The sequence below is a fragment of the Gavia stellata genome, chromosome 19, assembly GCF_030936135.1.
Source record: "Gavia stellata isolate bGavSte3 chromosome 19, bGavSte3.hap2, whole genome shotgun sequence".
NCBI lineage: Eukaryota > Metazoa > Chordata > Aves > Gaviiformes > Gaviidae > Gavia > Gavia stellata.
Window position 1 is genome coordinate 9382590 of NC_082612.1, and position 16161 is coordinate 9398750.

The following is a 16161-nucleotide window of genomic DNA, read 5'->3' on the forward strand; positions in this document are numbered from 1 at the left end:
ATCAAGTCCTATATCCTGGTGCCACTGGCAGTCACTTCATATAGTTCTTTTCATAAATTTATGTTGCCTCATCTTAGGTATTTTGCCCTAGATAGCCTTATTGGAAAGCTTTTAGAAATTCTCTGGTTTGAGACCACAGAACCTTCTGATTTCTACTCTAGCTGCTTTCACACCTAGCCTGTGCTCACCTCATCTTTAACCAACATAAATGGGTTCTCCATTTCCCATGGTCACTGCAGTATTACTTCTATGTATCTGATCTCATTTGATTTCATTTTCCTTGAGCACAGGTGAATAGAATTGTAAGGAGTACTCTGGATGGGATCCTCTCAGGTGCTATTAATACTCACTTACATTCAAAGGAAATGCCTTTCCTAATGCATTTGGGTATTATGTTTGTCTTTTTCATGTTTTGTGTTACTTGGCTACCTTCTTGAGAATTAATACACTATTTAATTCCATTATATTTCTGTTATTCCAGTAATAGTTACTGGTTTCTTCCTCTGTGATAGTGTTTCTTTTGCACTGAAAAGTGCTTCCAACTTTGGATGTTGACATTAGAGAAACCATGAAGGACTATCCCTTTAGTGACAGTTTTTCCTAACTTAGGTTCAACCTAAAATCTCACCTTAAATGTTGGACTGATATTCTAAATTGCCAGCTTAAGTAATCAAATCTTTTGGTTGATTTAGTCTCCCACTACCATAACTGAAATATCTTTAATATGTATCCTTTTCTTACTGGTGCTTCCAATTTTTTCTTTTTGAAAGTAGATGAATGGCCAAAAGAACTTTTACTTTTCAATTTCTATTCCTTTTGACAGATCTAAGTAGTTACAGGTTTTGATGTTATTTTAGCTTTATGTTTTCTAACTTCACAGGTGATTTTTTTTTTACTGGTATCTCATCCTTCTTCCATACTCCATGCTTAAACATGCATCTTTTTGAGGGGGGCGAGGCAGAGGTTATCAACTAGTTATTGCTGGGATACTTCTCTAGAATATTTTCCCTCACTTCAGACAGAAATTGCAGTTTGATTTTTGTACTTTAATGTGCATTTTAAGTTTGTAAGCTGTAATTGGGTTCTGTTTGCTGTCATAACTAGTGCCGTTAATTTTTCAAACCTTTTCCATTTGCAGCTAAAGACTTTTTCTTTGGGATCCTGGGATTTTTCTCCTCATTTTCAGTAAAGGGAAGAGAGTCAGATTTAGAAAACGCAAGATACCATTAGGCAGGAACAAGTGGCAGATTAAAGCAGGAAAAGGGCAGAATAAGAAGCCACAGCAGTGGACAAGGCATGGAATAGAAGAGAAAGGACTAAATTGTGATGTGGCTTGAGAGACAAAGGAGGTGCAGGGATGAAATGAGGAAGAGTGAGTGGTTTTGTGCCACTTTAGTGAACTAAGCTGAGTTACTAATACGCATGGTAACTGCCAGGACTGCTTCAAAGAGAGGGACTCAGGGGTGGTGGGATTCTCCCATAGTTAGGCTCAGCCAACATGTGGAACCTTTGGTGTTAAGTGATGCCCTAGAACTTGTAAGCCGCTACAGGAAGAGTGAGTTTTGGAGTGCTTTTGGAAACAGTAGTGGTTATATCAATGGCGGTAGCAGTGGAGAAGGATTGGCAAGTGAACAGAGGTGGTTTCAAAGGGAAAAAAAGTAATTTTGGGGCATAACTAGACTGCTGAAGTTGCTGGGTTTTCTGATCAAGTAACAAGAGTGATATAAGCCTGGATGGAGGAGAGAGGCTTTGACAGTTACTTTTGTAAAATGATACAAGCGTGGCAGTAAGGCCTTAAGAGCATTGAGGTAATAGGCTAATGTTTCTAAACATAGTAAATGTTGCATGTAGACACCATCAACTTAAATGTAACAAAATACATTTATAAGTGTTTGAATGTTATATTAATTTTTAAAATAAAACACTGTTTGGCTTTGTATTGTGGTGGAATGCCATCTAATGTTCTCATGCTTTTGTCTGTTTTCTCTCCAGGAGATGCTCTAGTTGCTGTAAATGATGTTGATGTGAATTCTGAAAACATAGAAAGGGTTTTGTCTTGCATTCCAGGTCCTATGCAGGTACAGTAGTGGAACATTTATTCTCAATGTCCTCTGTTTAAAAAAAAAAAAGTTATATTCTTTCTAGCCTTTTTTCTTTAGGAAACAGAACTTAGGCGGTCTTTTTCTTAGACATTCCTCATTTACTTTTTGAACACATTGGTTGACTTCACTCAGAGTAGAAATTTCAGAGTTTAATTCTGGTAAGTTTTGTGAGAATAAGTAGGTGCTAGTAAGTGACTCAAGCCAATGTCCCATTAAGGGACATTAGGCACAGTCCAGCTGTTAGATATTCTGTTTGTCGTCAGCCACAGTCAGAAAGCACATGCAACATTGTGCAGGAGTTAGCAGCATAATTGTAGGTTTGGACTGATCATAAAACCTGATTTTTTTGGCCCAGTGTGAGAATGAAGGTATTCTATGCTTGCAGAATTCTTGACTATTTAAGAGCTTTTAGATTAAATACTTCTAAGATCTATCAAAACTGAACAGAGATGAAGATGGCTAGAATTCAGTAATAAAAAACTGGTACAAAAAAACCCCAAAAAGCTGACCTGATGAATAATGTTTCTTTCCCCCAAAACCTGCTGCATATATCTTCTTTTCTAGCTGAATAATACTTTTGGAGCTATAATGAAGAATTAAATAACTAATAAAGAATTAGATAGCTATTTCAGAATTAAACCAGGAGAGTGTTAATTACCTAGGATGTTAATAGCGTAAAATTAAGTATTTTGAGATATTCTGCTTAAATCCGCTTCCTGGTGGATAAGAAGACAAAGTAAAAGTTGCAACATATAGATAAGAGATGGAGCAGGTCAAAATTGTAGTGTCTCTTACATTATGTCTCTAACATCTTGGTAGTTTTTCTTCAGGTGGAATATATGAGGTGATAATTACAGAAATGTTTTACTGTCCAGAGATAAAAAGAAGGGGAAATTCTAGGTCTTGTTAAACATGCTTCTGTTCGCAGCTTACGTAGTGTAAGTGCCTGTAGAACTACATCTGCAACTGCAGTTAAGATTGAGTACTAGTATGTCAGTTTAGGAAGCTTTCCAAGATACTTGACAGTATGAAGCTTGCCTAAGCTACCAGACTTGTGGTCAGGTATTGGCAGAGCTCCACGGTAGAAAAACCTTGTCTTGCCTGTCTTTGACCAAATATGGAGTTGCTGTAACTGTTATTGAATACAGAATGATTAAAAAAGCAGAGATTATATAGTTTATTTAATTGTATCCTTGCTAGATTAGAGTATACGTATCACTTGCTGCTAAAATGCAATGCAGCCCTTTATATAGTAGTTACTTTTAATGCAACATTAATGTTTACATTGTCAGTAAATCTGTCAAGTAGACAGTGATTACTTGAAATGTATAACTGTTTGTCATGTTGGCTTTCCAAAACCTTTTATTAAAGTGCAATTATTCCTTTTTCACTGTGCAGTTTGAGTCAAGCCAGAAGAGTGATTGCTGAAATAGACCAGTGGAGAATTTACATACACACTTCTGGGGTTTTTGCAGTGTAGAACACTGTGTTCATGCTGCTGAAGAAACAGGGTTGTTTCTGAGATTTAGTAATAAAGACAGCTGTTACACAAGCAAAATTCTTAATGTATTCTCATTCATCATGCATTGTAAAATATTAAAAAAGATGCAATTTAAAGCTATTTTACTATAGTTATAAGTTATTTACATAAGCAAAGTCACTGCTCTTCTGGGTTCAGTATTAAAAATTACTGGAAGTAATTTCAAAAACTAATTACCTAGATTCTCTCAGTTGCAGCATGTGACATAACATCTCATTATTTTATTTCCAGAATTTTTTTTTCCTTACCTCAGTTTAGGCAAACTAGCTTCTAGGCATGTAAAGTCTAGTTTAATGTATCTATTGAGCAATAGGAATCCAAATGCTACATCCATCTCTTTTCTTTTTTTTTTTTTAAATGGCAGAACTGTTTCTGTTTGAGTGCTCGCATGTCACCTGATAAGATAAAGTCCCAATTCTGAATAAAGCTTTGGATACCCTGTTTAGAAGTTCTGTAGCAGTCACTGAATGTGACAGGACAAAGCATACTCCTCAGTCAATGCTTGAGATAATAGGATAAAGTTATATTTTGTAGTCTATACAATTTTACGTTTCTGTAATCAAAATAGCTGCTGTTCCCTATCACCACAAGACAGAGAAGACAGAATAGGAAGGGGAAGATATGCTAAAAGAATATGCTTTTCCTTACCCTGATACTCGGAAGTTGCAGAACCATTTTACCCTAAACTTTCTAAAAATATTCAGCCTGAGGCAGACATTCAGAATCAGAAACTTCAGCCTGAAATTTTGAGTTACAGTTGTGCAAACCATAAGCACATGGAAAACAGAGACTTAAAACAGGAAATGGCAGGCAATCTTAAAAGGCAGGCAATGCCACCAGCTCTGTCTATAATAAAATCCGTATTCCAAGACATACAGCCCAGATAAACAGAAAGCATGCCTTTCTGGGTCAGCCCAGTGGTATAACAGCTACATTTTCTGTTTCTTACGCTGACAAATGGTTAAGTAAAGTGTATTAAGAAACAAATTAAATCCAGAATGACCTTCCCATCGTACTTTTCCAGCTTCCAGCAGTCAATAGTTAGGGACTTAGTTGGATCACTTACAGGTTTGTACCTTCTCCTTTTTTAATCTAGTTTTTAAAATTCCTTTGATCTCCACAGCATCCTGTAGCAGTGATTTAGATAACTGATTTGTGTTATGTTCATTTTCATTGGTTTTCAAACTGCCATCTCATTAAGTGCATTTCATACTCCCAGGTTCCTGTGTTATGAGGAGTAGTTAACTGTTCATGTCTTATTCTTCATATCATTGCATGACTTTGGAGAGCTCTGTCATTTTCCACTTTTGTCACATCTTTCCTAAGCGGAAAAACCCCCATCTATGTACCTCATAGTTTGCTGTTATTGTCACCTTCATCAGAGCCGCCCTGCAGTTTGATTAAATGCTTTTTGAGAACTGTTCTAGGTATTGAGAATGTGTGCATGCTATATTTTTATAGACGGGAATACTAATATTTTCTGTGCTTTTCCCATTCTTCATTTCATTTCCTGTTTTCTGCTGTGCATTGAACTGATTTTCTTTAGGAGAAATGGAATCAAAGTTGTTAAAGATTTTGTAGTCTGTATTTACAAAAGGGTACTTCAGTAGTCACATATTTGATCAGATCCTGTGCACTGCTCAGGACAAAGATTCATTTCTCCTCCACAGAAAAAAAAGTTTTTTAGGGTATGTAGAAATGTCATCTCTTGGTCATTTTCTATTACAGCATTTTCCAGCCTAGATGGTCCTTTTCACAGTAATTTTTTTCTAAAGGCAGGAAATAGATTAGAACTTGGACAAAAGTAGAAAGCAACAAAAAATGTCATGTTTCAAGCTGTTAGCTAGAATCAGGAAGATTTGGAAACGAACTTGTAGTCAAATCGTGGAGACAGATGTTTCTTAAAATACAGTGACTTCACATCTGAGCAGTATGGTATTGCCCACAATGATGTGGGAGGCAGCATGGATGCCTACAGGGTGAGGGAGAGTTAAAGTTCTGTTTGGCCCAATTTGTTTTGAGCTTTTGCTTAGAGGGCCATATGGTTCTGTCTCTAAGACAAGCCAGACTGAGTTTGTTTTTTTTTTTTAATTGAGAGACTAAAAGATAGACTGCAGCAAGAATTACATCTGTGCATCATTAGTGTAGAGACTGTAGCCTAAGTGTCATGAATAAGTGTCCACAGACAAGACGTAGTGAAGTTAAGAGAAATAATATTGAGCCTTGAGGAAATCTGCAAGAAGTTAAACAGGTTATGAGGAAAATCCTGTGAAATACATGCAGATGGCGTGACAAAGAAAGAGAACCAAGTCACAGAATGCCAGAGAAGAAAACACAGATCTGTAACACTGTGAATGATCAAGTTACTGGGTCTTAAGAAGCCACTGCTTCTTAGCTGTATGTTTCTGCTCCTCGAGTCCTGTTAATATGCAGTATAATGAATTGAAACGGAAATGATGAGGAGACAGCGAGTGATGATTTACTGTCAGAAAAGAAAGTGGTAGCATATGGCAGGAGAGCGGGATTGAATGCAGTGCAGTTCCAGAGAATGGGAAGAGAAAAGAGAAAAAAGCTGATAGCAGCCAAAATAGGAGAGGAAAAGATTAATGAGAAGTATCCGGAGGGAGTAGAGTGGAATGAGAGGAAGGCAGCCAGTGACATAAATGTTGTAGCTGGAAGAGCTGATGATGGCACTTCTCTCTGATCTAGTTTGATGGGCAGTGGGTGTTTTAAAGCATCATTATTCCTTGCTGGCACTCCTCTCTTTAAGTATGTGTATACACATACACAATTCTGAAAACATAGATTATCTATATTTACATGTGTAAATTACCTCTGCTTGGGCTTTTCAAATTTATTGCACCTGGGAAAATAGAAACCTTTTTTGTTGCATCAGTCATTAGGCTAAACTGTCACTGACTTTGAAGAGAAGCGGGATTTGGTGTGATGTGTATTATGTTTAGAACGTCCCAGTCAATAGGCATTAAGGATACTTCAAGACAGACAAACAGTCTTGAATAAAAACATATGAAAGAGGGAACTGAGAGTGTGCCTACTTAGTCTAAATAGATATATTTTCAGTTGCTTTGAACAATGATGAAAACTAAGGTGTCATCCAAGAAAATAAACCAATTTATTCTCCTTGGAAATTACAATTTTATGCCCAGTCAAGAGCTAGGTATTTCTCACATATCCTTCTTTCATACTTAGGATGAAGTGTTCATTCACAAAAAAAAAAATTACTCTTTCATTTCATGCCTACTGGAACAACTAAAATAATTTTTGTAAGGCAGTGCTCAGAAAAAGGAGGTCTGTGAAACAAATTGTGAAACATATTTCCACACCAAGTTTGGATTTTGTGTTGCTTGTAAGCCAGGAAATAGGTGTTTATTCTATAACTCCTGGGTTTTACTTTATTTGGGAAATAAAGAACAGTAAACCTCACATAACCTTTTGACAAAGTAAGCGTAATCATCTAAACTTTAAGTTATTTTTTAAGAGACAATGCTCTGTTAGTGCTTTATTTCTTTTTCTGAAGGCATAATGCAGCAAGTGATGTAAACAACTTTTATGCTTCTTGCTAGTTGTGTACAGTTGTTAAATACGGCAACAGAACTCTTATTTGCTGACTTTACAGTTTAAAAAAAAGTTATAGTGAAAACATTGTCAGCTTGGAAGAAGGATTGTTACTGAGTGTTACAAACTAAGACTTCTGCAGTCTAATGTGAATTTATTTTCCTGTGCAAATGTACCTGTCAGTGTGCTCGAAAAAGCAAAGAAATGCTCATGAAAGAGTCTTGAGGATATATACTTATGAAAGTGCTGACATTCTGAAAGAAGTCAAATATTGTGTGTTTCAAAAGCATGGTAATAGGTTTTGTGTTCAAACAAACCCAAACCAGTAAATATATCTTTCCATTCTCAAAACCACAAGAATTAAGTATGAAGACACACCAAACCACATGCTTACTCACATGGTTCATAGAGCATGTAATAGCTGGCTTTGTCCTTAATAATAGATGATTATGTAATGCTGAATATGTAATTGGTTTTCTTGAAACAGCAGGAATTTTTTTGAATGCTTACATCTTTGTCAGTAAAGCTAAGAAAACTTAATCTCTTAAAGGGCTCAAACTGCATTTATTTCACAATACTGGAACGTAATTGTAAGTACAGCCTCATTTTCACAATAATTAATTGTCTTCATAGGTTAAACTTACATTTGAAACATCAATATTTGAGCCTGAAGGAACTTCTCAGCAAAGGTATAAACGGGCACAGTCAAGTATGAACAATCTGGTTCGGCTCATGTGGGGAGAAGAAGGTACGGACCTTCAACAGGCTGTACAAGACGTGCCTCATATTGTTATGTTCCTCACACTGAAACTGGACTCTGAAACATCTAAGGATGAGGTATGTGGCTAACTAAATAAAACCGAAGATGAAAGGTAACAACTAACAACAGCAACGGCTATGCCTTTTGGTGTAAAAAAAAAAAAAAAAAAAAAAAAAAAAAAAAATCTTGCTAATCATTTTGAGTAGTGAATAGTCTGTAAAATGTCCATTTTGACAGCAATAAGGTCTGAAAGTCCAGGGGGGAAAAAAAAAGCATCACTGCTGACAAACTGTAATTGGAGTTGAAATCACTTCAGCGCTGCTGAATGTCTTTACATAAAGAGCAGGCTAGAGGTGTTAACAGGCAAAGCAGAGGTAAATTCAGAAGTTCGTTATTGTCTCTCAGATGCTCACTGTGATGTTTTCAATACGCCTCTCAAACTTGAACTATGAAATCTGCCTAGTCAAAAAAATTTTCCCCAGCAGGCACTGTTGGCAGTCCACATACATCATCTGTCTAGCTCCTCCTGTTCTGAAATGCTAATGTGTCTTTTCTTAGAGGACTCTTGCATGTCTGCTGTTTGCAATCAACTGTTGATTCTTGCATGGGCAACATTTTTGAGCTACTTAAGTACTTTTCCTTTGTCCCGTAAAGCTTCCTTTCACATCTTTCCTTTTTGTGTTCTTCGGAAAAATTTTGCCAGTGTAGATATAACCCATTGTAAGTTTGTGTAGATGTTGTTCATGATGTAGCCATAGCTACAAATACTCCACTGAGAATGCAGGGACACAGGACAGTGTGGAGGGCTGAGTTTGGCCTCTTGCCCAATCTGAAAATGACAAATGGACAAAGTGGACTTTTTAGGAACCGACATTTGGAAAAAGACTGTTCTCCCCTTCTGTAAATTCTCCTTAGATTCAGTATAGTGCCCCAGTGATCTTATATTATCTGTGATGTGGAAACATCAAATGAAGCTCAAGTTTTGCCAGTCCCCAGGGACTGGGATAGCAGGACAGTGATGGAGTGGGGAGCAGAAGACAGACATTTTGCTTTCTCTCACCTGGAATTAATCCTTATATCTAGTCAGTGCTCCATCCCTTCTCTGAGATGTTTTTATTTTTTTGATACTATTTTTCAGCTGATAGAAGTCTGTATTGCTCTGTTGGATGATGTGTAATAGAGAAAAAGTGTAACAATTACACATAATGGAGTTTAATTTTATTTTCTAGAAACAGGGCTGGGGAGGAGAGCACTACTAAATGACACGATATCATGATATCATGTAGAAAATGTTGGGAAGTTTGCAGAGTCAAGTGGCTGAAAGCTAGGAAATGACAGATTTATGGCTACTTGTGCAACTTTAACTCGGCCCTTTTGTATGTATGCAGCATGTCTTAAGAGATTGTCTTAAGTATTACTTTTTTTTTCCTGAAAGATGCCTGTCTTGTGCAGAGGACAAGATGGACAGATGAGTATGTATAATTAAGGCTTATTAAGCAACCATAAATACAGTACTTCATAACTGTGGAGTACTTAATTTTGGAAAATAAATCCTGCTCTTAACATAGTATTTTTAAGGTAATGTATGCTTCACTGCATATTACAGCAAGATACTAACACTGTAAGTTTGGGTTTGCAGTTCTTCGCAATCCCATTTAAGAGACTACATTTTTTCATTGGAGGTACCTTCAGCAGAAATTAGTTTATACAAGTGTCTCTTATAATTATTGCTTTTTTTTTTTTAATAGCGTTGCAACTAGGCACGGTCATCCTGTGCTCTTTTTCCCACCCAGAGATTGCTTCCATTAAAAAATACTGCAGTATTTTTCTGCTTTGGTATTTCCCTATACTAAAAATGAAAAGAGCTCATTGAACTGTGAATTAAATAAACTTACGATGCTTTATCAAAGTTCACTTACATATTGCAAATAGTTCTTTTCTTCTTCAATTCTAAGTTTATAGTTCAAGACTGCTGTGTTACGTGGATGGAACAGCTATGGACAATTGCTCTAGACATAAAGACCAGTGTTTTCTTGGTCACAGTTAATATTTCACAATAGGAAATATTTAAAAAAAAATATTTCAGGGCCTCTGGCTTTTCTGTTAGTAGGTGAATAGATATGCAAATGCCTAATTGCAATTCCTGCACTTCAGAGTAAATGGAGTACTGCTTTCTTGCGCCATTATTTCTTTACACTCGCCCAAGAAACAGGATTAACCCCGAATGTTGAGCAGAGGTAAAAGAGGGATTGTAATGTACTTCTTGTCCCTTCATACCATGGAAGAATTGTTCTCTGAGAAGTCTTGGCAGTTACGTAGCTCCAAATAGTCTCTAACGTTGAGAGATGCTTTGCTGGTGTAATCAAGCTCTTTATAACATTTCCGCACGAAAGAATGTCGCCTTCTTCAAGCCATTTGTCTTCAATTTCATTTAGTGAACAGTAAGCAACATTTATCCTGTAGATGTACTGTTCCAGTTCTAGTTTACAGTAGTACTTCAAATTAGTGCTGTCGTTATTATATACCTATGCCATATTGCACAATAAAAATATAATGATCCTTTACTAAGTTTCTTTACCCACATCCAAAGGAGGCATGATATGCAGATCACATCCATGTAAACAATGGCAGCAAGAGCTAGTAACTAATTATTCCACTTGTGAGCTTTTGGCACCCAAAAATAGAATTAATGAGCTCTCAGACTTGTAAGCTCTTGTCTACCTAACTATAAAGGAAAGTAGTATTAGAAATAATTTAGCATGTGTGCATGCATGTGGGGAGTGTCCCGTATGATAATGGTTTCTGTAAGTAAGGTTGATCTTGTCTTTTTTGTGTTTTAGTTCAAGGTAGGTATTACGATTATAACATACGTTATTCGTACTAGCATACAACTATAACATCTTTATGAGTTTGAACTGATTTTGGCGATACTATGTCTTAAAAGGAATAATGTTCATATTCCTTTTTACATGATAGTGTTACTAGAAGCATGCGTTTAGCATACTTGCAAAGTAGGTATTACTGAGTAGCTGTTAAGCTTGGTTCATACAGACACTGACTTGTACTTCCTGTAGCATGTCTCCCTGTTTTTATAATTTCTGAATTAATCTTTCAAGAATTCATAGTTGTCTTTCATCTACTGTTTCTTTTTTAATCTTAGTTAAGATGCAACTTAAAGCTTCTATTGTCAGTGCACTGTGTTTGAAGACTATAGTTTTTTAGCTGGTCGGCACCATTTTGACACAATTTCTTTTGGCCATTCCTTATGTTGTCAAGACTGCACTGTTTTTTTTTTTAAATGTTATTTAGGCTCACTTTGAGAAATTAGTAAAATAAAAATAAAAAAGGGAAGCTGTTTGATAAGCCATTAGTTTAGGTAGTCTGTCCAGGTTTGGATTGTTTAGGTTGAGGGAGGGTTTACACTTTTTAAGAAATGAGCTACTTCTCATTTATTAATTCCATTGTCATTGGCCTATGAACTTTCGCCTTGCTTTGAAGACATCTGATCTTGTATGGCGGTATATGACCTTTTGTTACAGTTGTCTTTTCTTTCCCTGGGAAAGTGTACAGATAATTCTCAAATGAGTTTTCTGTAAAGGCCCCAGTTCATAGTGAGAAGAAAAAAAGGCTCTTTCTAGCCATTTGTAGTGATGTAATTAGAAAATGGCAGGTTTTTTCCCAGCTGAGGGATTGATTCAAGAGAAAAAATCCTTGTCACTAATGAGTATTCAAAAATAGAGGTAATTAAATTGGATAAGAATGAAGAGTTTGCCAGGTCTTTCTGTAATGAAACTTTACATTCTTTTAATCTTGACGAAGGAAAATTTTCTAATGGGTATGGGCACCGGCTGGACGTGCTTAGCAACAGAAATAGGAAGGTTAATCATGTCTGTTTCTTTTGTTTGTGTAGAAAGATAATTTACTATACTTTTTGCATTAGATATGCTTAATAATACATGCATTATTTCTGGCCCATCATGATTTGGCAGAAAGCAATAAATGTGGGGGAATCATATGTTTGCTTATTACTGTATTTTTATGGTTGCTGAAATAATAAAAAAAAATTTTGCAAATGCTTACATTAAAATTTGTTAAAGAACTGATTAGAAAAAGAAAAATAATTGTCACAAATACTTCTCTCTACTGATCTTCAGTTTCAAGATGACTTCTTTAAGAGTATGCTGACACAGATGATCAGAGGTTTGGTGATAAAATTGTTAATGGTGTATATGTTATTTGAGTAGATACCTCACTTATATTTTGTGATATACATGTAAAGCAATTAGGCAGGGTTATATAGAGAGATTGGAGTTTTCATATTTTTATTGTTGGTTTTCAAGAGCTGTATGTTTGATGATTTAAATCACAATTGAAATATTGAAAGAACCATACAAATATTAGCTGCCTCTTGGAATCAGAAAACAGCATACTTTAAGCTGTAAAATGCAGTGGCCATACTGTTTGTCATTTTGTGTTTCTCCATATAGTAGTGAGTCTAAATAAGTCCTACTTTTCTATAAAATAAAAAAGTTAAAACTATCAGAAACATTCATGTGCATTTTAGAACTTTCCAGTATGCCCGTGCAGACCACTGCTTGTTTTGATACCATGTGGAAGTATATGATAAAAGTTTTAGTGTTTAAAAAAAAAAAAATGGATGCCAGGAAAAAAAAACAGTTATCTTGTTTTCTGTGAGGGCTTTTTTTTGTGATTTTAGTTTTAGTTTTGCTTTGCTTAACTAACACCTAACTTTCTTCACAGCAAGAAATTCTGTATCAGTACCCCATATCAGAAGCATCCCAAAAACTGAAAAGTGTGAGAGGAATATTTCTCACACTCTCTGACATACTGGAAACTGTTACTGGTACCCAGATTATCAGGTAAAAGTACTTGAAATGTAATGTACTTTTATTATTTTTTATATATGTGTATGGAAAAACACACATGGGTCATGTATCAAGTTCTAGACAAAACAAGACTGACGCTACATGTTAGGCAGTAATTTTTTAACTAGTACAGCATGCCTCAAGATGGACTGCTCAGCCTGGATGTACATTGATTTGGGGGAATTTCTTTGTCATGGGTGGCAATGACTAGGATTTTTAGTTCAGTGAAATTGGTTTTGCATCTCTTCTTAGATCTCTTAAAACGCCCTTATCTAAACTGGGATTCTGTGGCACTGTACTATGGCAGACTGGAAATTCTACAACAGCTTCAGTCAAATATTAAAAAAATTTTTAAAACGATAAAATGTAATTCAGTTAAATTCACGAGTGCCTGCTACTTCTAAATTCATTTTATTTCAGATTCAACTTGCAACACCTGAAAGATTTTTGTATCCACAGACTGGGACTCTAGTAAGAAGTCTAATAAAAATGACTCCTGAGTTTCTGGAGCAGTGTAGGGGTGGTGGAGATATGTCAAGAGATTATTGAATATTTGAAGATAGATGATTTTCTAATAGAATAATTAGAAGTGAGATAGCAGGTATCACTTTTCAGTTTCAAGCTTCTTCCCATTGAGAATCAGTACATGAGTTTACAACTTTTGGGGGTCTCGGGCAAGATTCTCTTCTGCACATCAGTGCCTTCTGTGTCAGACAAAAGACAAAAAGCCTGTTTAATATATTTAAATTGGGGGTTCCACTGATAAATTTTTCCTTAAAAGGCGTTCTTGAAGTGCTTTTGAATATTTTTGCTTACCAGAAAATTAATACTGGTTAATTTACTTTTGTTTACATTTGTTTCTTTTAATTTATTTTTTTTCTCAGACTTGTTGGTATCCTGCTATTTTGAGTAAAAAGTTTTAACACGGTGCTTTAATCATGCTTATAACTTTCTAGTTAATAAGTTACTTAAAAGTCATGTTACTGATTTAGTGATCAGTAAGAATGTGGATTGACTCCTTTAGCGGCAGGTATCAAACACAGTCTTTTGATCTTTTGCATATACCAGTATTTTAATGCAATGCCACATTAATTAGCACTGAGGCGTGTTACTTCCTCTTAAATGCTTATGCATTATTAATGGCAGTTCTCTCATATAGAAGCATTTTTGGACATGTCCATATTTTCAAACACATCCAAAAGACAAATCAATCTGTTGTTTGATGATCTATACCTATGGTATTGTCAGAAAAACAATACAGAAATCCATAATAATGTAGATTAACCTTTCCTATTAAGGTTCTCAATATCCCATTTTTGAGTTCTAAAAATATAATAGCGCTTCTGCTGGTCTCTGTGGACTGCCTCATCTCTTAAAAAAAAAAAAAAAAAAAAAAAAAAGATAATCCCCAGCTCTCCTATGAAGCTTTTTCTGTCAGAGGAGTAAATTATGGTTATTCTGTTTGCACATGCATTGTGTATCTTTTGGGATGGGGATGCTTATTTCTTTGTAGTTAATTGCATTATAAATATATAAGTTGTTCTGTTTGCAAAGCACTTTTGGTTACATGAAGGATAAAAGTTTTCTGGTGACCTGCGGAAATACTAAGGTATTTCTTAACTAATGAAATGACACTATTGTTTTATTCAGTACCATCAATCTTACAGTATGAGTGAATCAGTGAAGCAAGTTAATCATGGAGCCATATCCTAATTGAAATTTTGAACCTTTCAAGCTTAAATTAAAGTTACCCTTTTTTCACCTTGCAGCAATATTACCTTGTTATTTAAGATTTCTAACATGATAGTAAGAAAGGTGGGGGTTTGCTATAAATTTAGCATTTGAGATACTTACAGACTTCGGTTTTAGCAACAACTAGTACATTTAATCTGATAATCTGGTGCGTAATGTATGGTTTACTGCTAGTTAGAACATTGGGTCTAATAGCATGAGAGTTCAAACTTATGTTTATCACTCAGGTAATATGTTCAAATACCTCTTGGGCTTGTTTTCAAAACATGTGTGGAGTCTTTTTAAATTATTTTGTCAGTGACTGCTATGTTCAGAACCTTCATTAGTACCTCCGGTTACTTCACTGTGTTCTGAAATGGCATTCATTTTCTACATTGATTGTGTTAAAAGCTAGGCAGAAAGACCTTTTAAAGAGCGTCTGAATCATTCAGAAGACGACTGTGGTACTTCAGTAGTTGTTGTTCATCATTTACATTTGTATACTTGAAAATGTTGTTATGACTGGTGTGATCTGTTTGGAATAGAAATCAGAGAGTCTTTGAGTTCTGTAATAATCAATATAGTTACCTAGCCCGGTTGCAAAGTCTTGCTCACGTATAATCACGTGCATGCATATAAAAATACATACAAATCATTCTGGCTTATGCTGGTCTTTTAAAACTTCATAGTGTTAACGGAAGTACTTCTGGTTTAATTTTTCTAGTTCTTCCCTTTTCTTATGTGGAAAACTGGTTCAAGTTGTTTACTGGAAAGAATCTGACAAGTTGCTTGTAATTGGCCTTCCTGAAGAAAAGTGAGTTTCAAATAAAATGCTTTGTTTTCCTTTTAATCTTATTTTGTTTCCTAATATGTGTCCTCAAATTGTACTCTTCTATCAAAACAGCAAGAAAGGGAGGGCTTACAATGTACTCTTTTTACTATAACTACGTTCTGTACTTGTGATTCCACTTTTTTGATTGACTTTGTTTGCATCTTTTGTATATCCATTGCTACAGTTTCTTTTTCATTTCCTCTGAACGGAATAAGGTCTCGTTAGATCTCAGGAATACATGTAGGATAGAAAACAGTAATTTTCGGTGTTTGGTAAAGTCAAGTCCTGATTAGAGACTGCTGAATAACAGCAGTAATACTACATATTTATGTGTTCTAGGAGGACTTTCCCCCCCCCCCCCAGCTTTTACTGTGTCATCATGGGCAAGTGACTCAAAGGAAATCTCTCATACAGTCTGAAGAATTTTTTGTTTGCATTCTATCACTAAGAATAGAGCTCTTCACAAGATGCCTATGCTTATTCATAGTAAAGATGTTATAGGCATAGCTGTACATTTGAATTTTTATTTTTTAGTGTGCCACTTCCTCAGCTGAGGAACATGATTGAAGATGTTGTCAGGACTTTGAAATTTATGTACAGTTCTTTAGACAGGTGAGTTCTTTCAAAAGTATCTTCTTTTCAGTCACTAAGCTTTCATTGATGCTTACTGAAAAAGACACCTAGTAGCATTAATTTTAATGTTTACCTGGAATTTCTTTGCATGTTCCTTTACA

At 35.5% G+C, this 16161-nt stretch overlaps 1 protein-coding gene across 1 annotated transcript in view; it reads left to right on the plus strand.

Annotated features, from left to right (window-relative positions):
• INTU (inturned planar cell polarity protein) overlaps positions 1–16161 on the plus strand; it is a 48841-nt gene that overhangs the window by 15046 nt on the left and 17634 nt on the right. The window contains exons 3-7 of the mRNA XM_059826877.1: positions 1993–2078; positions 7852–8055; positions 12740–12858; positions 15320–15409; positions 15962–16039. Of these exons, the coding sequence (XP_059682860.1) occupies positions 1993–2078; positions 7852–8055; positions 12740–12858; positions 15320–15409; positions 15962–16039 (577 nt within the window). The remainder of the gene's footprint in view (positions 1–1992; positions 2079–7851; positions 8056–12739; positions 12859–15319; positions 15410–15961; positions 16040–16161) is intronic.